The sequence below is a fragment of the Perissodus microlepis genome, chromosome 13, assembly GCF_051167445.1.
Source record: "Perissodus microlepis isolate ML-2025 ecotype Zambia chromosome 13, ASM5116744v1, whole genome shotgun sequence".
NCBI classification, from domain to species: domain Eukaryota; kingdom Metazoa; phylum Chordata; class Actinopteri; order Cichliformes; family Cichlidae; genus Perissodus; species Perissodus microlepis.
Window position 1 is genome coordinate 11,765,827 of NC_140473.1, and position 25,570 is coordinate 11,791,396.

General features: G+C 40.1%; 1 protein-coding gene across 6 annotated transcripts in view; it reads right to left on the minus strand.

Moving 5' to 3' along the window:
* Positions 1–25,329, minus strand: part of pde10a (phosphodiesterase 10A) — a 67,129-nt gene extending 41,800 nt beyond the window's left edge. The window contains exons 1-2 of one of the 6 annotated variants that reach the window (XM_084948087.1): positions 24,257–25,328; positions 23,978–24,099 (exon numbers count right to left, since the gene is read on the minus strand). In XM_084948087.1, the coding sequence (XP_084804213.1) occupies positions 23,978–24,050 (73 nt within the window). In that variant the 5' untranslated portion in view covers positions 24,051–24,099; positions 24,257–25,328. Of the gene's footprint in view, positions 1–6,631; positions 7,083–23,977 lie in introns of those variants that run through there. The other 5 variants (XM_084948088.1, XM_084948085.1, XM_084948086.1 and 2 more) reach the window with 5 other exon arrangements.
* Positions 25,330–25,570: the final 241 nt, after the last annotated feature.

The window sequence follows — 25,570 nt, forward strand, 5'->3', positions numbered from 1 at the left end:
ATTACTTCTCCGGCAAGTACTTTAAAAATATACTGCAATACTTTTAAGAAATGTAACAAGTAACGTGTAATACATACAATGCAATAATTTTCTTGAATAATGACCCCAATAATCAGATATACACAAGGCCAACCAACCAGTAACTGGTCTGGTGTGTGCTGGAAATCAGCAGATTCCTGGTTGGTCGATCAGTGACACCAATATTTTTAGCTGAATTATTATCATTATAAAGATTTTAATTTTTATTTATTTATTTTTGCTGCCCGGAGCCATGCCCACACATTGGTACACCGCCCTGGTGATGTGGGTGTGGTCTAACTGATGTTAAGTGGAAGAAACCATAACCATAATTTTTCTGTTGGGGAATAAGAATTAAAATGAATTTACCCAAATCAACACAAACACTCCAACTAGAGCAGGGCGATATGACCAAAAATATTTATCACGATATACATTTGAAAATTTGCGATAACGATATAACTGACGATATAACTGACACTAGACAAAGTACTTTACAACTCCACAACTTTATTAGTGCAAAAAAAACCCCCATCAATGTATTTTCACTTAAACAAGCAGCTGTTTTATGTAAATTAAAGTTATATAAAAATTTAACAGTGCAAATGCAAATTCCTTGCTGACAGTTTAACCAAAAGGCATTTCCAGTGGAAATTGGCCGACATATCCTCAGCATAACCATGTATAATATCCACAAAACTTTAAAAAGAGGTTATACACACACAGTACGGTAACATTATGTTGAAGCACAGCACGTATCACTCCGCCAGGCTCCTGACTACGATAGCCGTAATGCTCCGACAATCCATCAAGCAGTCCGGGTTCGTAGCTTAGCAAAGTCGTACTAAAACATCCCATCCATCCATCCATCCATTTGCTTCCGCTTATCCTTTTCAGGGTCGCGGGGGGTGCTGGAGCCTATCCCAGCTGTCATAAGGCGAGAGGGGGGGTACACCCTGGACAGGTCGCCAGTCTGTCGCAGGGCCAACACACAGGGACAGACAACCATTCGCACTCACATTCACTCGCAATTTGGATTATCCAATTAACCTATCCCCACAAGTTGCATGTCTTTGGATGGTGGGAGGAAGCCGGAGTACCCGGAGAGAACCCACGCAAACACGGGGAGAACATGCAAACTCCACACAGAAAGACCCCGGCCTGATGGTGGAATTGAACTCAGGACCTTCTTGCTGTGCGGCAACAGTGCTAACCACCGTGCTGCCCCGTACTAAAACATTTGACAGATTTTCGAGCGCTGTGTACCACATAAAATCGTTTCGAGGTCAGTAAACACAACCAGAATTCATACATAAGGCCCACGGGATTATAAGGGGCACTGTCGATTTTCAGAAAAATCAAAGGATTGATTTTAAGTGTCCCGTATTTTCCAAAAAACACGGTAATAACGACGGCCCGCTAGCATGCTCTACTAAAAATAGTGCTTTGTTGTGTGTCTGACGGACGAAAGCTAAACCAGTTCCACACCACTGAAGTTGCAGCATTTTTACAAACCAATTCTGGTTCATCCGTTTCATTCAACGATTTGCTTTCGCCGCCATGCTTTTTCCGACGTGTGCATATGAAAACAAAGGCACTGCGCATGCGCGTTTTACCCATATTCTATCGCGATATTTCATTTTTCTATCGTTGCCCAAAATTATACCGGTATTACCGTGAAGGGTATGATATGGCCCAGCCCTAACTCCAACTATAAGAGGCAGCAGGAAACTAACCAATGACTGTTCTCTGAAAAGTCTATAAAATGATTTTTTTTTAATGTTTTGTTCTTTCGGCAAAGTCTCTTGGCTTTCACCAAGTTAGTGAAGCTCAGACAGCACGTGTAGTTGTTAATTATTTTCTTCATATTAAGAAGAATTCTTACTGCTTGTAAAGCTGAGAAGCCAGCTTGTTATCGGTGACTGAAGGAATGCCGGCAGTACACCTTGTTGTTTATAAAATGCTCACAATATCAAAATATCATTATATGGGACCTTTAAAAATACATTAATGATCAGAGCTGCTCAATTGTATTAAACTGGATCTCAAAATGACAATTTTTTAGAATCTATAAAAATATTTGCTACGATGTACATGATTTTTACTGTGCATTAAAATGTGTTAAAATATACGTTTGGGTTTGAAACTTTTAATCTGTCAAATAAAATCATAATAATGATAAAATGAAATGACCATTAACAGGTTATCTTTTTTTTTTTTTTCACATTTCATTCATTTCTTTTCCAAAAAGTTTCCATAAACAGGAGAGCTAATTTGAGGTGTGAGGGTAAGGATGAGTCAATCTATCTAACAAAGCTTTTCAGTTAAGACATCACTCGTGTTTACTTTTATTTCTTCTTGATTATTATTTGGGTTGATCTGTATTTTATACAAAGGAAGGTGGTTACTTTCGGGTGAAATCGTTTCTTCTGGATTATTATTATCACCTCTTTTCACTCTCTGTTATTACTGTTATTATTACTGGCTCTCTTCCACAGTGTGCCTTACATCCTGTCTCCCTCTCCTCACCCTCAACTGGTTATTGCCCATGGTTGCCTGTCCTTTTAACAGGAAAAAGTGTGTGTTTGTAGGGGGTTTCTTCCTGTTAAAAGGGAGTTTTTCCTTTTCGCTATCACCAAGTGTTTTGCTCACACGGGGTCATCTGGTTGTTGGGGTTTTATTTCTATTATTGTAGGATCTTTACCTTCAATATAAAGTGGCACTATATAAACAAAACTGAATTGAGGTTTATTTGTATTTTATGCAAATATGAGGATATATTTTTTTTAAAGTGCAATATATAGGAATGATTGATTTAAAAACAAATCTTGTGAGACGCTGCTTTTTTTAAAAAACTTAATAAAGAAACTGACATATAAAGAACAGAGGATCATTTGCAGAGCTGTTAAAAACAACATTCGGCTGCACTCTGTCTTATCACTCATCTTTGTTTCCCCACGATGAAGCAGCAAGCTCTGGGTGTGACAGTGCCTGAACTGTGTGCCTTCAGCACTCCCGGTCAGATGATGTTGAGCAGCGGAGGCAATGCTGATGTTTAGTGAGCAAGATGCTCCTCCTTCCCAACACATAGATGAAAAACGCACATGAGAGAAAAAGGGAAAAGACCACTTCTCTTCAAGTGCACTCCTTCTGGCAGAGAGTCAAGGGCAAGCTGCCAAGGTAGTACTTTTCACTTTCCTGACATGAGGCTGAGGCAGGAAAGAGGGGATGGGGGGTGGGGGGTGGGGGCTGCTGGGTGCGTGCGTCAGCAGGTCCGCCTGGGACTCCCTTGCCAGGAGGTAGGAAGAGCATGTGGTTCTTATCTTATCTATGGGAGGGCTGGAGCACAGCATCTAACACTGACATTCAGTGAGCAAGTAAAAAGAGCGAACACTGAGAATGAAAACACTTTGACTCATCTCCCACTGTTCACCTCATTTATTCATTGAGCCTGAGCTGCCGAATCTGTGTATGTGTGTGTGTGTGTGTGTACTTATGCAGGTGAACGCACGCAAATTTCACCGCAGCCAAGGGTGAGGTGACTAGTGAAGTTAAATCAATACACCATTCAGAGAAAAGGTGTCACATAAAGAAAATGCTGTTTCACGGTGGACTTTAACTGCTGCTCCATCACCTCCACAGACACGCCCCCAACGGCTGCACAAGCATGCAAGCGACTGAGAGACAGAGAGGGAGATTTCCATGGAAATGTGATTTGCACTTTTTCCATTACCATGGTCCAGATCATTAGACAAAAAAGGGGCGATAAATGGCAAATTAAGATGCAGATAAGGCGTGGGGCCCTTGATCTACAGCCGAGCAGAGTGATAACAGGCAAGCCCTCAAACCACTGTTACAGATACGCAGCTGAGCAGCTTTCACATTCAAGTTTGAAACTAAAACCTTTCTAGTGTATTCACTTTTTTTAAAATAATAAGTAAATGTGAACAAGAGGCAGCGTCACAGTTTCATAATGAGCTGGAGTTGCTTTCTTAGTCCCACCATCTTGCCTGAAGTAGTGGTTTGATTTAGCAATGCCCTCCCCAATCCCCAAAACTCCCCTCAGAGAGCCACATCAGTAATCAAGGGTCATGTTCCCCACTCCACATCTGGTCGATGCTGAACTCTGCAGCCGTTCTACAGAGGGGCCAGTGGGGACCCGGTAATGAGAACCACAGATTCTTGCATCTTCTCCAGCGCTGTGCTCTTTTATGAGCCTTGACACAAAGACAAGCTGTAAAGAAATCTACACGCATGTGGCCTTTTCCCATCCTCTCAGATACCAACCCATGACAAGATGACAAGGGGTCAATGGACGCCTTGAGGAGAATGTCATCTGTTTCACTGCTCAAGCGGTGCACTGTGCCCTGGCACCGATCCAGTCCTGCACAAATCGCGTTATAAAAAAAGGGTTCAAACGCCATAACAAGCTAATTTTCTTTGGCTTGAATTTCCAGAGAGTTTAAATCAACAGTGAAGACAAATCACAAAGAGAAACTATTTGGCATGTGCTCGATCCATGTCTGGAATTATTTAGTCATTCAAATTTAAATGCTATGTTCATATTCCAGTCATACCAAGCACTACATGCATTTATAGATTTAGCAACTTTGCTGGGAGAAGTCCTCACCGTGAAAGAGTAGGCATGTGGTGGAATAGGAAATGTCTGGTGTGAACACTTCCTGCCTGACAATGTGTCCTTCTTCACTAAGTTAAGCAATTTGTCAACAGCCAATTGGGTTTAAAAAAATGCCTGAGAGATCATATTAGTGCTAGCCCAGTTTGACCTTGATGCACTGACCACAGCTATCTGCAGCCAAAGAAACACACATCTGCGCACACTATAGCAGATTTCCTCCAAGTCAGCTTACAAACAGTTAGGTCTAACTATAGGAGTCAAAGGGCAGTGAACAAGCCAACGTGTTGTCTTGACAAACTGAGTCTATCCCTTCAGGGCGGACTGGTTTTGCTGGATGGTCCAGCAACAGGTACCATATCAGTAATGACAAATGATAGGTGGCCAAACATACCATTGGCTTCTAGAGAACAAAAGAACACTTTTTCTTCCATGCAGAAAAACATACAATGTGCAGGAGCCATTTAAAATGATCTATCACATGCCTAATATTTGTAGAAAGCGCTTCATGTAAACAGTGGTAGAAACACAAGCTGGGAAATTATATGTGTCTGCATCAGTGGAAAGGAAAACATGCAGGGAGAACATAAACGGAACATCAAGTTAATCCCGGATTAAACCCAGATTAATCGACGGCCATTTGAAGAAATGAGTTATATACCCACATGGGCGTCTAAGCCGGACGCAGAACTGGTTGGCTGATAACTTTTTCTCATGTTTTGTTTTCTATGAGAATGACTTGTTTATTAAATTATAATATACAGTACACATTAGAGCAGTCAAGCTCTATAGCAGATATTACTTTAAGATACTCTGACACCCGGAGCCACCCTCATATGCTGTTGTTTTGTAAATCCAAAAAGGGCAGAAGCTTTGTTAAATCTGAAATTCTCGAGTATGAGGGCGAGATACCTACATACTGTACCTCAATACATTCCACAGATGCTCACTGCTGTGTCTACACTTCAAGCATCAACCTGACTTCAAACTGCGAACTTCTTATTACAGGTCTTCACTGAAGGTCCCTGAAGGCGCATAAACTGAAGTAATCCATGGGTCACACAAACAGTGTAAACCCCAATCAGCAGAGAAACAAATGACAAGAAGTTCCCACTGTAGAATTTAAAAGATAAGCAGAGAGAGACTGAAAAACAGCATGCACAAAGGATGTAAACTCAGCCCTGAGACGCATGGACATGCTAAGGAAACAAATATAGGGGATGATAACTGTAGTGACAGAAAAGCAAACAAAACTAAACGAATCAATTCACTGATCTTACACCTTGTTTTGCTAATCCTGCCATCTTTTTCAGTGACAGTAATATGAAATTGTGAGCATACCTGACTCTGGTGTTTACCATCACACCGCACTTAAAACAAATTCAAAACAAGTGAAAAGAAAACGATAAAAAATGTTAGAATGGGAATATGATTTACCACAGCACTGGTATAAAACCATCGATGACTACATAAATGCTAACTACATGCGTGCGATAACTTAAACAGCAATCGTTTTTATATTTTTATAATTAATTTGCAAAATATTTATTCCGAAACCACATTTTAGTGCCCTACTCGCACTTTCTTTTTTCGCTTCATCTCATGCTGTAGACTTCGCTTTTTTCGATGCCATGTCTTACCGGACAACTGCTGACTGTCCCCTCTACAGACCAGCTTAATCTTTATTTAAAGTGCCTGCAGAGACAGAAGTGATATTTTCCAAGTTCGGTTCTGCTTGACCCTCCAGCGGAGTCCCCACCCATCTAATTCATCTGCCATTCATAAAGTTAGGAAGACAAATGGGCAAATCACACAGCCTACGCCTGCAGCACCAGAACAAATAATAGATGCCAAACTAGCCCGTGTTTTCTTTCTTTTTTTTGGCCGTCTACTGCACAGTTTGGTCAGGTCAAAGTGGTTTTACTTTTGCGTAAAAATTACTTTACGCACTGGAAATTTTATTAGGAAAATACCTACTTGCACCCAGGAAACAGTCCGTTAACCTTCTGAAACAGCTTGTGGAAGTCGGACCATCTTCCATGTCGGATTGTGAGCCCAAAAGGAGAGAGGAGCCACGGGGAAAAGTGCGCCTCTGCAGCTGCAACTTGGTGCGTCTGAGCGAAAAAAAAAAAAAAATTCCCCAAACCCCGAAACTATTCCAGGACGCGTTGATGTGATGATGCCTTCAATGCTTGAGATTGTGCGCGATTTAGGAAGGGCAAGGAGAGCAGTGTGGTGCCACCCCCTCCACGCTCCTCCACCGGCGCTATGACCCAGCACCGCTGGCCAAGGTGTAGCTACAGTCGATCCGCCTCCTCAGCGTGGTGGCTCCGCTGTGGATGTGCTGCAGCAGCAGACTGAAGGGAGCAGAGACGTCGACGCATAGACACAGAGAAATGAGAGTAGGCACACACACACACACACAAACACACACACACACACACACACACACAAGGGGAGAGACGGTAGCGCGATGCTGTCAATTCATACACAGTTTTCCTGTTTGATTTTCAAAATAAAACAGCAAGCGACGACTACAGGATTTGCCTAGGGAGAAAAAATATCTTTATGTATAATGTTCAAGATTTTAATACAAGTCTGCGGCATATTCACGAAGAATAAGCGAGCATCAATACTTCCGAAGACTATTCATCCAGGAAATCTCTACAAAGTAGTATTTTGAAGGGTCAATAAAGCTGTTTCCGGTATTTTTGTACCCATTTGACACATTTGGGAGGCACTGCTGTTCTTTTTCCTGAATTTGGCTGCGTAAAAGGGGCCGAACCATATGCCCCGCGCTCTCCAGGGACACGCTGCTGTTTCCTGATCCACTATTCAGTGGTCAAGGAGGAGACAGTGACAACCTCGAAATTACAGCAGGCAGGACAAAGCAACAGAGGGTTTACTTTAGAATACTGTGAATGAAAAGATGTAGCATGGTTTTTAAAGCACTCTGATTTACGCAGTCTGAAGTGTCTTGCCAACGTGCCCTTTAGCAAGGCAATGAATCCCTTCCAGCCCTTAGTCTTTAGGACACTGAACTAATTAGCCATGAGTGTTAAAAACAAGGAAGTAGAAGGAGAAAACAAGGAAATTACTTTGGGTGTTACCAAACCAAATTTATGAATGGCTTTGTCCAGAAATCGCCTTAGTTCAGATCAGCCTGAATGAGTAAAAAGCAGACAGTGTGTTTATTTTAAAAACTAAAAAATCATTTCAGGACAGACTTTCCTCCTGGTGCATCAGTCAAGACTTTTATTCAACTTACTGAAAAGTTGCACACAAATCAAATCGTTTTTTGCCTGAATGAGAGAGAAGTGCAGTCTAAACATTGATCGCTCCAAGGTCTAATTCATGCCGTATCTCACTTTAAGGTTTTACACAAGGTTCTTTCAGTTTTTGTGTGGATCACTGTTCATACTTTGGCTCCTGACTTCAAATATCCGCACAGTCTTGCATTTAATAAAGGCTTGTATTCAACTGATTTATTTCTCCAGTCTATCTCTGTTGTACATTTACATAAATTATAATTGTAAATATTGCCTTCAACTGGAACAGTAAAATAAATCAATGTAGTACATTCCTTTAGGAAAGGCCCAACTGCAAATATCTGCAAAGATCGCACATCTGCAGTCACACAGAAATATTTGCTGCTCACTACAGCCTTTTAGTAGAGATATAATCTTGTAACTATAATGACCAAAACCAAATAACAGGATTAAAAGTAATCAAATTAACCTCAAATTCAGTTTAACCAGATGAACGTTTTTCATCTCATCTGATGACGAGAGAGAGAGAGAGAGAGGGAAAAAAAGAGCAATGGAAGTTTAATACACAAACACATCATAAGAACTGTGAAAAATATTTTTGCCTTTCAGTGTTAAAGGTTATAATTGTCTCAGTTCATGCTGGCAAACTTACAACAGTAGAACATTTAAATCAAAATCAAGTGTTAAAATCGAGTCAGAGAATTTCCTGTATTATTTTCTCTGATATCTTTAAGGACACCCATTGTTCGTGTTAATTTGCACTTCTTGCCTTCTTTATATGTCCTCTAGCAATATCCTTGTAGCAAAAATGGCTTCAAAACCTCAATTTTAGGATTGCGTTAAAGCAAAACGGTCCTGTAATCTAAATCAATAAACTACACTATCCACAAATATACTGATTTATATTAAATGCACAGAACATTCCAACACTTAACAGCTTATATGTTTATTAATAATGCTTAAATAGCTAATCTGTCTTTCTCCCTGTGTGAATAGTTGCGGTGAAGTTACCAGAGCAATTCCCAAATGAAGTGAGCCTCCTATCTCTATAACCTTTGCATATGTGTGCTTGTGCTATCAGCACTCGGAGCACCTAAACAGCTTTGACTCGGCAACATGATACAGCATAAAGTGTGCCAGACTCCCTCATGGCCACAGCGTCACATACTGATCATATCAAGAGAGAGAGAGAAAGAGAAAGAGAAGGAGAGCTTGCGAGCTGTGGCAGGTTACGTCAGCACCTGCTCTATCAATCACAAGCATTCCTACACTCTCAAGCAGCTGGTCCATTCAGAGGTCACGTATAACATAATGAGTTCATTCCGATACACTCCTTCTGATGACAAAAATCCTCAAATGTGGAAAAAATGAGAAAACTGACAGTGCCTTTAATTCTTTTTGCAGAAAAATGTTTTTTTTTTCATTTAAAAAATCCAAATCCAACATTATTATTTAAGGAATTTTAGAAAATCCACAAAAATGAAGGGAAACAATTAACATTCAACACATTGCTAACATCTTATTTAATAATACATGAATATATTTAAAATACTGTTTCACTCAGGGAAGACCACACAGAACACGTTTCCATGCATAATCTTTTGTATTTAGAGTTTTTATTATCAAAGTTTTCTGGAAATGTTCAAAAATGTGTCGGATGTTACAAGCAAACAAACAAATGAACAAAATCAAACCAGAGGAAGCTAAAAGAGCTTTTTAAGCTCCTTTAGGGCTAACTCTGCACATCCTCTATGGCCTTAAAGAAGCTTACATAGAAATGTAGGTATTAAACAGTTACTTGAAAATGTTCGCTGTGAAGTTCATGACTGGAGGGTTTATGAGCTTTTGTGTGATGGTTACAGATTTACTCGCAGTAAATCACAAAGGATGCAGCAGGTCCGTCTGTGACCCAGCAGTGAACCCTTCTGATCCGCAGCTCTCCAAAGTGGCGGAGAAACCGTTTTCACATGTGATGAACTATTGCATAACAGGAAGTAACCGACCAGCTTGACCCGTCGAAGCAAAGTGATATTTTACCTGGATTAAGATTAGTTCTCTCGGAATGAAATACACCTAAACCACAGCCTGTAAAAAATAGCTAAAGGCAGGAGCTCAAAGGTGAGTTGTCTTAAAGAAAGATGTATTTTTTTTTGCATATGATTAAAAACTGTTAGAATTCTCAAAGTTTGAGAAAGACACAGAAAGATCTGGGGGAAAAAAATCTTGAGCTATCAGATGTTTCTTTTTACTGTTTTAAGTATTTAAGGTAATCTGTATTTCATTAGGGACACATGGTTGGTTGTGCCACCTCAGATTTGTCGTGGTTAAGTAAAAACTAGAAAAGTACACCCATTAATCTACAACTACAGTAATATTGTAGCATCGCGTGTACCTGCACAGCTTCTACGTTGGTGTTAACACATTTTAATACATAATTCCTGATAACTTCTGTGTAATGGAGGAATTCATTTATTAATATCCTTTACTCTTAGCAACACCATGTTTAAAAATCCCGTATTAGTGCTTAAGTAATACTATATAGGTATTACAATTAAAAATGTACTATTTACCTTATTATTTATTAGAGGAATATTAAAAGAAGCATAAAGTACACATTATGATTTTATACCTTTAACTAAAACATTTAATTTGTTTATGAATTTTATTTTATATAAACTGCAATTTAGTGATTATAAGTATAACATTGCATGTTTAAATTATTTTCTTTCTTCTACCGGTGTAGTCATATACTGTCATATTAACAAGATATTATCTATGCAAAATTGTAATTTCTGAAATATTAGTCAGCATTTAGTCACTATTTTTGCACCTGCCAAATAGTTGGTGTCTATTTATTTCCATTCTATAGATAGTCATGTAAAGTCAGTTGAAATTGGTGGAAACAAGAACTAATGTACCTGAAATTGAAGCGATGTAGTTGAGTTACAACATAGTGTTAGTCTGGAGAGCATGTAAAAAAAAAGAGAAAGAAAGAAAGAAAGAAAATTAAGGAAGTAGAGAGACTGATCAAGTTTTTTTTTCTTGTTTGTTTTTTTGTTGTGGTGAAGAACACAGAAGAACACACAAAACGTCAGTGAGCTTTCTCTCTTTCTTGATGTCTATCATTCTGAACAGTGAGTGCACATTTTTCTCACTGTCAACATCTCCTGTCCTGCAACCACCAAATCCCAAAAGCTCGTTTGAATGGATAACATGTGTGTAAAACAAAAAAAACAAAAAAAGAGGAAATCTGAAAGGTGATGATGAAAGAGGTTGAAATCTGATCTGTCCTAATATGAGACTTGTGTGTCACGCGCATAATATAAGACTGGCTTTACTATTGTCATCCTGGGGGGGGGGGATCAACAGCTGACTGAAGGGTGAGTGAGTGGTCCACAGCCATGCTCAACTGTTCTCCCCTCTCGGCTGTTTTTAGCAAACATCCTCTTGATGACTTCGGCCTGTCTCCCAGCATAAGAGCTGCACATCTTCAGGCGTGTGTGCGTGTGTGTTCTCGTTCACACACAACCTTACACCCCTACACCCACATTACAGACCTCATCCACTTAAAGCACATTTCTAATTCAAGGCCCTGTACAAGCTTTTCCCCACTGCACACACACACACACACACACACGAGATTTAAGTGAAACATTTACAGATCACATGCAAACGCATGCAAACATGAGCACAAGTACACAGGCAGGAACATACTTAGATCTACACACACACACACACCCACACACACACACACACACACCCACACACACACATCATCATCATCATCACATGCGGCAGGCACACACCACAGAGACTTCCAGTCCCCTCCCCCCAACTGAATAGTCTGTTCTGACAATCCACAGGACAGCCGGAGCATTGACGTCAGAGGCAGGCCCATGAAAATACAGGGTCCCTGGGGGGGCTGAGGGAGTTATGCACATCTTCACAGCTTGGCTTGCAACTAGTTCAACAACCAAAGAGCATATAACTGCCTCTGTTTGCTCTTATTTGCTGGAAAATGCAATAACAGAAATAAAAGCTCCACGTTTACACAAAGCCTGGCATGCACAAATTTGTATGCGACTGCAATGCGGCTCATCTCAAATGTGACGTCAGTGGACATCATGGCACGGTGATCCATTAGGACAAGTGTGAGATGTGCATAATTTAGGTTAATGAAAATACAAATCACAGCACATCATTACCCGCCCTCTGTCGTCTTAATCATTGCCATTTATGAATAACTGCTGTCAGATAGCAGTATATTACACGTACCCAGAGGAAAGGTTTGTTGCTCGCTCAGACATCCTCACTGTCCCAAGAGAAAAGATGACATCTTTGTTTATCGCTCAATGTTCTGAAACTCAGTTCTGTTTTTTTCTTTTCCTAAGGCATCATTAGGACATCGAGGCCATTAATCTCATTGTTCCCTCTTATTCTAACCTCTCCTTCAGTTTTTCTGAGACTCTCATAGGCGTAGTTAATGTCAGCGTGTGTGCAAATACAAGTTTGTGTTGCTTGTGATCTTAGTTATGTTTTTGCCTTTAAAGAAAGTAAAAGGATTCTGTGCATATGAAGAAAATACGCTACAATACACTAAAAACCTTAACAAATTCTTGTTCAACTTTATGGTAAAATAACAGCAATAGAAAAACACCACTAGACCACATTCAGTATATAAAATTACCAGTATGGTTACGGCACTATAAATTTAGAATAACAATAAAGGCCTTTATCTCCCACAATAGCGTCCACTAAACAATAAAAAATGAAAAGTGTTTGTTATTGTTTAGATGCACATTGTTTAGCTTGTAGCTTGTCAGAAATCAGCCCATTGTCACTTTTTCTTTTCCTCAAGAAAAATGGCAACCACGATCCACAATAGAGAGTACAAAAAGGAATGGGTATAGTAGTGGGAACGCTTTTCAAAGCATTACATGTTGGTTAATTATTCCTCACTTAGCCTGACTACATGTATATCAAGTGTGAAACTAGTGAAAATAGTATATATATCTATCCACATCCACAAGGGTGGTGATGTGTAGGGAAGGAACAGACTTTTGCACTGTGCTGATCTACTGGCCGGTCACAGGTGAGTGGCTTCACAGTGCAGTGGTTTACACATTTGTGTAACAAGTACAAGATCACCAGATCACCAGGGGACATAAATCCCATTGTGGTTGCATTTTGTGTAATTAAAAAAAAATCTGCCACATCAAGCATGCTGGGCTACCTGCGGTGGTGACCCACCACTAACTACTGTCTGACAAAAGTTTAACCTTTTTATCTGATTTTTTAAAAAAAGTAATAAACACTGATGGACAAACATCTGCTGAATACATTCCAATCCTGGAAAACACACTAAGCAGCGGGTTCCCATACTAACACTGTCATAATTTGCCCATCTAGTTGCAAGCACGTATGACTTCTGTGAAAACTGCCACATGGATCTGACTTGGGCATTTAGAATTAGTAAGGACTCTTTAAAGATTAGAGCAGAAAGTGAATACAGCAAGCACAGGTTGCCTGCATGTGATATCTCATCTGTATGTTGGAAGGATCCTGCCCATGTGGAGATCATATTGACAGGAAATTGCACTGGAACCATTAAAGGCAGGCAGATTTCTCTGTCAGCGTCGTTGTATTAGTGGAAGAATGTGTAGAAAGGACAGCAGTAATTACATGTTGTGTCCACAAGTGTCCACTTAGAAAACTTGGCTCTTAAGCTCCTTGCAAGTCCCTCCCAAAGAGGAAAAGTACTGTCTTGTCAGCAGCAAAGAGGAAGAAGTGGTGAAAGATGCCTTTTATGGAATCACTGTTTTTAAATATATGTCCACAGGAAGCTAAGAAGGACGATGCTCCAGTCTTCATTTTGTGTGGTGCTGATTAAACACAGTCCCGTTCTTTCCTTTAAAGCATTCAGTTGCATTCTATTTTGGTTACTCTCTACATGTCAAAGGTGTTTTAAATTTAAAGAATAATAAAACTATGCAACTGAATTGATTAACTGAAAACTCCATTTCAGTGTGGGCGTGCCATAGTGCTTCAGTGAGGCCCTTTCTTCCAAATACGCTGACATCTAAGTGTCAGTGTATTTAGAGTGTCACCTGCAGCACGGTGAACTTTCCTGTCTGAACTGTCGCAACCAATCTCCTTTGTGAGGAATTCTCTCGTCCGATTTTCTTAGTCATCTGCTTTTTCTTCAACTCATTCAATGGATAAAATCAATTTTTTGTATGCAGACACTCATTTGCATATTGTGACTTCTCAAATTTAACAGTTATCTGGTCAATACCCAATCACTCCAGCTCTTGCAAACAACAACAGTTGCAATACATCAGTAGTAAAATCATTTTTTCTTTCTTTTTTCTTGAACCCAGTTTTACTAAATCAAATTTATAGACCAAAGCAGCTGATCACAAGCCCGCATACCCAGCCTAAAAGATTTATGTTTATAAATCAGATCATTGGATCAACACACCATGTGATCTGACTGTCACTCCTGGCATCCCTGCAGCTTTGTAGCTTTAGTTATTGTTATTAACATTACAATGTTGTTATTAGCATAACATTGCAATCACTGAAATAAATGCCAAGATCCGGGAATGCAGTAGAAAAGATAAGCAGTTAGACAATCAACGAGGGTTTATACAGACTGGGAATGCAGTCAAATCTAAACCACCACAGAGGTTAACATAACATGAGTGCACCTAAAATGTCAGCAGTAGTTTGCAATTACACACAAAGTTCTGTGAATCCTTTTTAGCAAGCAGGTCAAAGCAAAAATCGGAACACTGTGAAAAATATTTAGAAGAGACAACTGAGGCAAATATTTAACCATTTGCCATGTTTTCTCTTTTTATACAATTTTAGCTAAACTGTGCAGAGTTTTTTTTCCCACATTTTGCCATGTGGAAACTAGAGAGTACATTCTTATCACATCCAAGAGAATCAATAGTCAGTGCTGGAAGACACAAACAAAATACCAAGAAAAGAAAAAAAGAGCATTGTTTTAGTTTATATGATTTCCTTATCTACATGTAGGCCAGAGGTCAGGCTCCCCTGGAAGCTGGTGAGTATTCTCGTGCATCGATACAACCAGTGTAGACAGTTAAAAAAAAAGCATTGAGACATTAGAGATGCTGGTTTGTAAGGCAGCAGTCCGAGCAGCAGAGTGTACTCAGACTGCAAATTGAAGTATTTCTAAATTCAGAGCAGTGCCAGAATTCCTCTGCCTAAATTCAGAACGTCACAGACGATGTGGGGCAGACCTCTGAAATGTACAAATTTGCTGTAACTGGCCACACAGCATTACTGCTCTGCTCATTTCTTTTTAATTCAGTAAAGAAATTCTTAAGACCAAACTTGCGATGTCTTAATAATTGACACATTAAAGAGATGAGTGCAGTGTGCCACTTTTTCACCATCTCTTCTCCCTTTACAATTTTAGAACCTTTGAGTCTTGATTTAATTTGCTAAAATTATAATTTTTTTTAACTTTATGTGTTCATTTGCAGAAGGAACCGTAATTCAGACATTTTTTTTTTTTGCCAAATGAACAAAAGACTTGCAAAAATGCAGCAAGTGTGTTGAATCTTTCTCCAGTCTTTTGTTTATTTAAAGTGTACTTGATGGATAAAATGCAATGATGTGAATACATAATGAACATGTTCCACTGGACATTTTAACAGTCTTATAGCAGACTCTAACAGTGGAAGCTTGTTTCTACTGCCGTGCCTCATGCTGACAAATTTAATGTGACCGTATAACACCTCCTATGCTCTCAGTAGCACACTGTGATCCAGGCCTCGCACTGCATAATTAAATTTGTAAAAAAAAGAAAAAAAGAAAAAGAAAAAGAAAAAAAGGTTAATATAAGACAATTTGCCCAAAAAATAAATATTGATAAGGCTTGCACCAGTTTGTCAGGGAAAAACAGATTGCACGTTCGAGGCGCTCGGAATTGGGCAGGTGGAGCAGATATGTGATGTAGGGCGCTGCAGTGGAGAGAACTGCAGAAGGCACATAAATCAAAAAAAGAAAAAAAATTAAATGGGTGAAAAAAACGTGATGAAAGAAGTGTGCAGGGATGGTGGGTTGAAGGAGGGGTGGGGGCTGAGGGGGGTATTTGCGTCAGAGCTGGAGCCAATGAAGTCAGAGACGGGGCAGGCTCAAGCAGGAGATGCTGTTACTGCCACTCACAGCACTCGCCTGGGCCTCATGTCCTCTACGTCACAGAGCTGGCACAAATTATGCCTGCTTCAGTGTTCGACACACACATGTGCACGCATCCGCGCTATAAAATGAAATTTATGTGTATCACACGCACATATCCTGCACCGTTCAATGACATTCAGAGTAGCTACCCAGCAGGGGTGTATTTTTTTCCCCCTACAAAGTGTAGCTCACAGTAAAAGATTTTCCTTTGGATTCAGGCAATAGATGAAATAGAAATGCTGACAGAAGAAGATTTTATATTTTCTCATAATGCGTTTGTCTTTGCTGTTCAAGGCTGTTCAGCACTCAGCTCATATTTATATATGCAGTATACAGCCTGATAGCTGCTCCAGAACTAAAAAGGATGAATTGCTGAGACAGCAGTGAGGCAAAATATGCTATTATGATGCCATTAAATACCATATAGGAGTGTTTTACAAACTGTTTTTCAAAAATGCACACACACCTTTCCTTCCACCCCATCAGCACTCTCATCTGTGACAGTGCCACAGACACACACTCATTCATTCATGCATATCTCACTCATGCAAATCCTGCTTATTTAGATTAGCGGGCAGTGTTTCTGTTGTTGCGCCACTTCTGACCTAGATTATCACAACCATAATTCTGGAGGATAACTACGATGATGAGCATGTGGTCAGGAGTCTGTGGAGGAGGAGGGGGGAGGAAGGGGGAAAAAAATAAAAACAAACAGCGCTCATTTTCCATGCAAAATGCTTCACTGTGCAATCTTGCAATACTGCGGGCAAAACAGGTCAAATGTGGGTCTTCGGATGTGCACAGGAGGACAGATGGGATCCTATGCAAGCTATGGAAAACACACACCTGCGATTATTGCCCAGTTAGTTAAAAATATTCAATTTATTGTTTCAGCTTAATAAACTGGCACACAATTGTCTTTTTAATCATAAATGTTCAATATGAGGGAGAAAACATAATCCATTTTCCCCCCTTGCACTGTTACAGCAACCAGAACAGCAGCTGCAGCTCTGCTGGCAAAAAGCCACATCCTATAGGCAATGACGCAAGCAGGAGACATTAGCCATGACCTCATCAGCCCGCCATCACAGCACCACTCTGCTCTGTACCTCACACTCACACACAAACACAAACACACAGTGATAAGTTACTACTGGCATTACAAAAGGCAAACTCTATCCCTTAGTGTTATACAATGCTACCACTCTACTTGAACACACATACACTAACATCCTGACATTGTAACAATGACCTGACCAAAAGGAGGCCCTTTTAAAACACACACACACACACACACACACACAGATCATTACTTACAGCCTGTCAGTGTGTGTTCTTGCGACAGTATACGGTGTGTGTACAGTGAGGCGCCGTCTGCTCTTTGTGTAAGCATTACACGCAGACACACCAAGGAGAAATTATGTTAAACCTAACAAGAAGCATTTACAAAATATGATGTAAAAATACTATGATTTTAATGAAACAGAGTCGGTGAAGAGTCGGTGAAGTGTGGCTGGTTTTGTTTACTTGATATAAATTAATTCGATGTCTCAGACAACAAGAACAACAACAAAAAGCAAAGAAAACACGTTTAAAAAAATAAAAGAAATGGAAGAATTTCAGTAGTGACTGGGTAGGTGGGTGGGGGTGAATGAGCAGTAGCTGGCTGCCTGCGTTCCTCATCACAACCCAAACAAAGTCACAATGAATCATAGGTGAGAAATATGGGTGCTGACGTAGGGGGCTGGAGATCTCGCTGCACAGCAGACATCAGAACAGGCCAAGACGGCCAAGCAGCCAGACATCAAGTCTGCCTGTTTACTGATAACACATTCATTCATGAACTAAACATGCTTACACACACACACAAACACACACACACACACACTGAGCTAAATTTTATTTTACTAGTACTTGCAAGATGTCAGGAGTTTAAATTATTATTTTCAATTCTTCTTTGTTTGAAATTATTTGCTTTGACTTTTAACCTGGGTGTAATGTTACAGCAGTGATTTCACTCAATAAAACTGATTTTTTTCCCTTCTGCCAGTCCACATAAACTGTGATTCGGAAACTTCCTTTCAAAAGAAAAGTTGTGCAAATCTGCTATTTTCAGGATTTTTTTGGTATTCATTGCCAAGTTTGCAAACAGCAGCAGAAACAAAAATAACAACAATAATAGTAAAATAATTTTTTAAAACCAGAATTAGTTTTTGTCTTCTCCGTGGTGGATTTGTGTGATTCATCTCCATGCATCTCATCTTTATACATTAGCCCCACCTAGTGTTCGCTTATCAGAGGACACCGATAAAAGCAAGCAACAATTATTAAATTAAAGAGAGAGCAAAGCACATAACTGCAAACCCCCCCCCCCCCCCCCCCCCAAAAACAAACAAACAAAACTTTCATTGCAAAGTTGCAATGTAAAGCACTTAAGACAGTTAGGATTATTTTCTTGTGTAAATGTTTGCCGTTGCGAGCTGCAATACACATTTACACCACCAGGAGGTGTTCTTACACTAACTGTTCTTGTTCCAAACTGTCTGCAGCGGAGTCATCAGAGTGAAGCTGTGAGCTGCTGCACAACTTTATCTTAAGAGGAGAACACAAATAGGAACCTCGGCTGCACTTCCTGTCTTACAGCACAAACAGCATCGCTAGCACAAAGCCAAGGTAGAGACACACAACCATCCTTACATCTAATCCACAAACCTCAAACAAACAAATCTATCAAGCTACTCACTTAGCATGCTAAATTAACAAAAGAAAGGGAGAAAAAGACTGAGATTCTAAGTGGCCTCGTCTGCACTTGTTTCATAAGATCAGGGTCTTTTTCCTCCTGTGACTGGAGGCCATTTTGTTCTTCATGACATATTGTTATTGAAGTGGCAGCAACATCATTGCTACATCATAGATTATATATGGCAAGCACTTTCTTTAATTGCCAATGACACATTTAAAATATTATCCTCTCATCTAACATGTAAACTTCCATGAAAAAAGTCTGCTTAAAGAAAAAATTATTGGAATGAAGTTCATGATGTGGGTTGCTTAAACTTGGGAGAAACATCTTGTGTTCATCATCTCACTATAGCACACAAATATCTATGTATTTGTTTGTTTCTTTGACGGTCATCCAAACTTGGCTCAAGGGTACATCTTATGTACCTGAAGGTTCTTATCTATATCAGACGTTGTCACATTGCCTAGCAACGACCTGGCAACAAGCTAAAATGACCCTTGTAATACCTTATAAAAACATTGTTTCATTTTTATTTTATTTTATTTTATTTCATTTAAAACCATAAAACCATAATCATTCATGATACTTTATGCCATCGGTTTACCTGCCAACCACCTAGCAATTGGCTAAAATGTGGCTAAAATTTGTAACAGCTAATGAAAAAATGAAATGGTTTTTATTTCATGGATATAACATCTCATTTATATCAACAAAAGCTGAATCATACATAATAAATCATAACTTCATCATTTTACCTGGAAACCATCTAGCAATGGGCTAAAATGTCCCATGCATATACAGCATTTTATAAAAGAATCATGTGATATTATTTTAATGCCCATCAGCATGAACAGGCCAAACATGTGGACCTTTACTAGTGTATATAATGTTCTTATTTATAACAAATCGACTGATATTAGAAAATATTTTTTTTGGCCAAAATATGCAACAAACTCAACCACCTGTGATTGCGAGGTGATTGGACAGGTCACTTTATGGGAGACAGCCTCTCTCCAAACAATCACACACACATTTGAACAGATAGTATTCACTCTCAAACATATTGGAGAAGGTTTGCAAATAACTGGCATCTAATTTATATGGTGTTTAATTTTACGGAGTACGAGCAAGTCTCGTTGCTTTTCTGTTTTCACTGGACTCTGAATGCAAGTAGTTAATGGAAATGTATGTGCATGTGTAAAGCAACAGATTTCCACAGATTTATCACACTTAATCCCCGAATTATTAAATACATGTAATTGCCAACTTGACCCCATTTGATTGCAAACTGATAGCAGACTGACTGCAAGTGGTTGCAAACCTGGTTCCTATCTGGGAAGAAACCAGATTCCAAGTTCATTACACACTGTTGCACTAATTTTGGTTGTGCCATAGTCTCCAGCCACTGTTTTCCCTAGTGTGACGTTACCATTAGGATTCAAGGAAAACAAAATTTAAAAAAATGATTGAATACTGAGTCAGTCTCCGTTTGTTGGTAAGATACATGAATGAAAAAGATCGAGACTATTTTGTGTGTGCTAGATTTTCAAATGGACAACTGTTTGACACTTTACATCTTAATATGAAAATGTTGTTTTTATATTCCACTGCTCCCGGTAATGGTGTATGAAATTAGATATCCAGTGGAAAGAAAGGATATAGATTATCTCATATCCTTTCTTTCTTTCTTTTTTTTCCTGTTTCCTCATTTGCCTTTTTTTTTTTCTTATTTCGACTTAATCAAAGCATGGTAGGAAAAAGAAATCACAGGATCAAAGCAACACATTCATTAACTTTGTAGCAAAGGTTTTACTGGCATCACCCTGTAACTGTAAGAGCTGTTGTTTTGTACAGATAAAGGCTTTTAACCAGTTGCGACGGTGGTTGTTGGTGGTTGGGTGGGGGGGCTGCAGAGGGCAGATGACAGGTCTAGGCTGTACACCAAGAGGCAAGACAAAAAAAATGCTTTGTGGTCCTGATATGAATTTCAGTACCCCTGTTTCTACACCTCCTCTCTTGGCCCCACTGTGAACAAAAACGATCTCCATGAGAAAACGCAAGCTCGAGCACTCAGAGGCGACAGTGAATGGAGCACCGACAGGAGCAGCACACACTGACCAGTGCTAGTTATGTGGTTCTGTTGTCTGCTTATTGTAATAGCAACCATTTAGTTTGAACAAACCAAAACTTTTTTTTTGCTGAAGTACTGCGTGCATTTGTTTTAAAATCTAGATTTGCTTAAACAGTGTGTCTGCATTTGTGTATCATAGTGTACCAAACCTGCCTCAAAGCATCCAGAATGGCGAGATCTTGAGTGGGTGGGGTTCACTGTGTGTCCACCCCCTAAGTAGTGACAGATGCCAGGCACAGTTGGGGAAGGAAGCGCCAGGGTCTCCTTCCGTATTAGCCAAGGGAAATTCTCATTTGGGCACGAGACCAACGAGATTCAGAGCCAAGCCTGAAATCTGAAGATGTGATCTGCTTGCATTTATGCTAAGTCCTGCAGTACATTTGTATGTGGATGCCAAGAAGCATTGGTTTACTCATCATACCCTACTGCAGTGGGTGTAAATGCATTTTTATTGTTGTGCCCAGTCTTTCGTTACTTTTAAGAGATCAAAGGTAATATCGCTCTTGTAATAATTCACAGACTTCACTGCTTTTAATTTTTTTTTTTATTGTAACTACTTTCTGAGAAATATTACTCATGAAAACTGTGCACTGAACGCTGTTTTGCGGCAAGGTGTCTTGATGAAATTTCAAGTTGTAGTTTTTCTTTCAGCGCATTTGAAAAACTGAGATGCAACACAAGCATGGCCGTACATATGAAGTGAAAATATGTGTTGTTTTTTTAACTGATACTTTTAAGGGTTGTATTTCAAAGACGTTACGTGGCACAAAACTCAATATGTTTCAGGCGTACAATAAATGTGATTTAAAAGGTAAACCACAGAGAGGAATTCATGCTTGTGTATGTGACAAAAACAGCTTAATGATTATATGGTTAATAATTTTTAACTTGACAAGTAGTATGCAAAGGAAACACCACACAAGTCTAGTCCTTGTGCAAAATATTTTCATTCCTACAGCCCTATTCATGCAAGCAGGCACGACTATCAGCTTGAAGGTGATGGTGTTCTTGGCCTTGAACTCACAACTTCTTTTTATGTTTTTGCCAGCATAATAGCAGCCACGCTGAGGATTGAGACACTTTAAAAGCCACCTCTTGATAGGGGGGGATGCTTGAATATTGAACTGAACGATGACCGGAAACCAGTGTTTTCAAATAACTGGGGACACAATAGAATTCAGCTGTACTCTATTTGGCCATGTAAATCATTAATATGCAAACTCTGGGTTTACTTCCCAGGCAGTAATGTCAGACTGACAGCAGTCGCACGATATCATAGACACTTTGAGGAAAGCAAACCATAACAATGGGGCTGATTTTACTTAGAACTGGTTTTTGTTTGACAGTCGTCACGGACCACATGTTTACAAAGTGGGTTCAGACTCTGGGGCTGGGAGGAGCCAAAGGCGTGGTCAAAAAGTAGTTGGCTTTTTAACATTATTGATAGACCATTAAGTTGGCCAGGTATCTGCTAGGTATGGATTAATTGTATATGGCTTATAACCAGCGTGGATCTCAGCCGTACAAGTAACCACTTATAGAGAAGGAGCATTTACCAGAATTACCAGGCACAGTTGCTAACCAGCTTTGAAATGAAAGTTGTTTGTTTGGGTCGATCAATGTCAGGCAACCTGAAGAAAGTAAGAATGATGGTGTTTTCACACATGCACTGCAGCCCTGAATTTTTTAGGTATTACCTGATGGAGGCATAAGTAAGAATAGGAATGTTAGATCAGACCTTAATTTGCCTTCAGCCAACCAGCTTCCTAAAAAGAATGTCAGTGTGATGGAAAGCAGAGGTAATGTGTATAAAGCAGAGGTCACTGTCTGGTGAATTCACATTGTGTTTCCTGCCTTGTGCATGCCCTTTTTATGCAGCTTCCACGCCTAAACCAAAGGGAGTATTTCCAGTAGTGATAATGTGTTTGAAGTGAACTATCTCATGCTACATGTGGGAAAAGGGAAAATCTGGTCAATGTCCTGCCCTGATTATCCATTAGCTCAACATTCTCCAAAGTTCATGGCTTAAGTTGAACAGTAGAGGCCTACTGGGTACATGTCCAGGAACATTATTATGATGTTAAGTCAAAATATTGAAAATTTAACAAATTACTATAAAGAAGTGCAAAATGACTCAAAGACACTTAAAACAGACCACGAGGCGAATCAGAACAACTGAAAAGGGAAAAATAATACTGATGCTAATAATGGAGATAACGAAAAAAGAGCTGAAACTTCTCTGTTTTTTGTATTCTTTTGGATTTATCAGTGGAAATGTCCCCTCTGAGTATCAAGCAAAATACGTCATCTCATTTGGATCCACAATATTTAACAGCAGCTTACTCTCGTTTTCCCAGGGTATATGGCGAGGCCCATTAGCACACAAGGACTCTGCATCTACACCACGCTGATAGAAGATTTAGACATGATCTGAACTCTGAAAATAAATCGGCTCAGCATTATAGTTTACCGGCGTATAATCCATTTTCTTAAGCAACTGCTCTTTCTTTGCTTGAGTGGTTATTTCCAAGCCACCAGCCAGTCAGAGTACACACACCAAAATTGGCATTTCCTATATTTTCCTAAGAATTAAAGGCCCTCCTGCAAAACCTAATATCTCACAAAAACCCACCAGGGATTGATAAGAGATTATAAAAAGTAATCTGTGGACACGCACATTGTTTTTAGGGATAAAGATACTGATTTAAGTGAAGAAGTCACTGCATGGCATCATGGCCATCCCACTGCACAGCCTCAGTAGAGCTAGCACGGCAGCTACAGCAGCTGTGCATCCTCAGAGTATCAGCAAGTCTCGATGCCTTTTTGCCTACAATAAACTATTTGTAATGATCCGTTTGAATATCTGAATATAAAGAAATACACCAACGAATCCCTGAGGAGCTATAGCTGCACTCTGACAACAGTTCAACTTTCACACTCTCATTTGTGACCATCACTCCTACCTTGGTCGCTGGTTCCTGCAGGCGGATAGTCCTCAAAGTCCTGGTCATCAGGACTTTTCCGTTTCTTCGACATTTGCTGCTCACTGTTCGGGTGATTGATATATCCACCGCCGAGTTGATATCTGCTGACAACGTGAGACACCTTCAACCGGCAGGGTATAATACACATACAACAGTCTGGGGGTGGCGATAAGAGAAATGCGAATAAATCTCAGTCCCGTTCATTCAGATTCCTTCTCTATATGTGCCCTTTGCAGCGTGCTGTGTGCGCAAAGTTACCATGTGGCGGCCAGTCGAGCATCTGGAGACGCAGCGAAACAAGAGGCCCGTCAGCTCTTGATTCCCGCCGTAATCACACAAGATGCGTCTCCACGTCCGTCCGGGGTTTATTTCTCTTGACAAATGAGAAATATTTGCAGCTGGAGTGATTTGTCGATCACGTGTGTCGCGGATTACGCTTCAGACCTGCTCAGATGGAAATTACGCACTGGAGGCAACTTGTTGATCCACCTCTATATAAGAAAGAAAAAAGTGGTTTTCGTCATCCCGGATGCGTTAAAAAATCATTTTAGACTTTCAACATTGTGTGAGGTATTTTGCTTGAATGGTGCTCGGCGACGTCAGACTACGAGTCTAATCAGGCATGGATGACGCACAGCCGACACAACGGGAACTCTTGGGTATCTTCAAGAGTAAAGGCCAATGTAAACGGAGATTAGCTGGACGTGCTCTGCCCGATAAAGTACACCGAAGCATACGTTCCTCTGGCAACATCTGCGCTACACACTATGTTGCGAGTCGAAAACACTCTCCGGCAACATCTGTTAAGGAGGGGAGGATTCCTTTCCAGCGTAAAATTGGAGACAGTGTTCTACAGAAGTAGTGTAGGGGGAGTACAGTACCTTCTTTTTCACAATACCATCAGTCCAGCGACGAGTGGAGAACAATATTTTTGTCTGTAATACGTCTCGCACAAAACCTCCTAATCCGTGTGCGAGACTAACATAAATCGAACAAACACGCATGATGTTGTGAAGACCAGTCTTGAACGAATAGGTTTGGTTTAACTTCAGTGTTCGGGAGCCACAGAGCAACTTGAGAATGAGCTGTGAATAAATGAGGCAGAAGAATCGTGGTATTACGCACAGTATATACAGCAGCAGCCAATGACGCCACTGGTCTGGCTTTTACAAATTGCTTGATGGTAGTTTTTCCCTCTCCGCTCGTCTCGCCTAGGAATGCCAGAGAATAGTGAAATCAGCGCCCTTCTTTTGCTACAGCGACAAAGGACTGTGCGTGCTTGGAGATTTTGAGGAGATATCCATCTGGATAGAACTGCACAGACAGTATCAGATTATCAGTGACTGCTACACATTCATTTTGCTTTTTTGGACAGTCACAGAGGTGTGCCTGACACCAGTTGAGCAAATGCTCTCCCTCCCGCCCGCCCTTCATTCTCTCATAGTTGATTTATTTATGAGCACTCCCGGGTCAGAGGATCTTATTCCATTTACTACATCTGGTTTAGATTTCAAGCGCAGCGCGCATATCGTTTCTACAAAATGTGCATACTCTGATGTCAAAGCGAGTAGT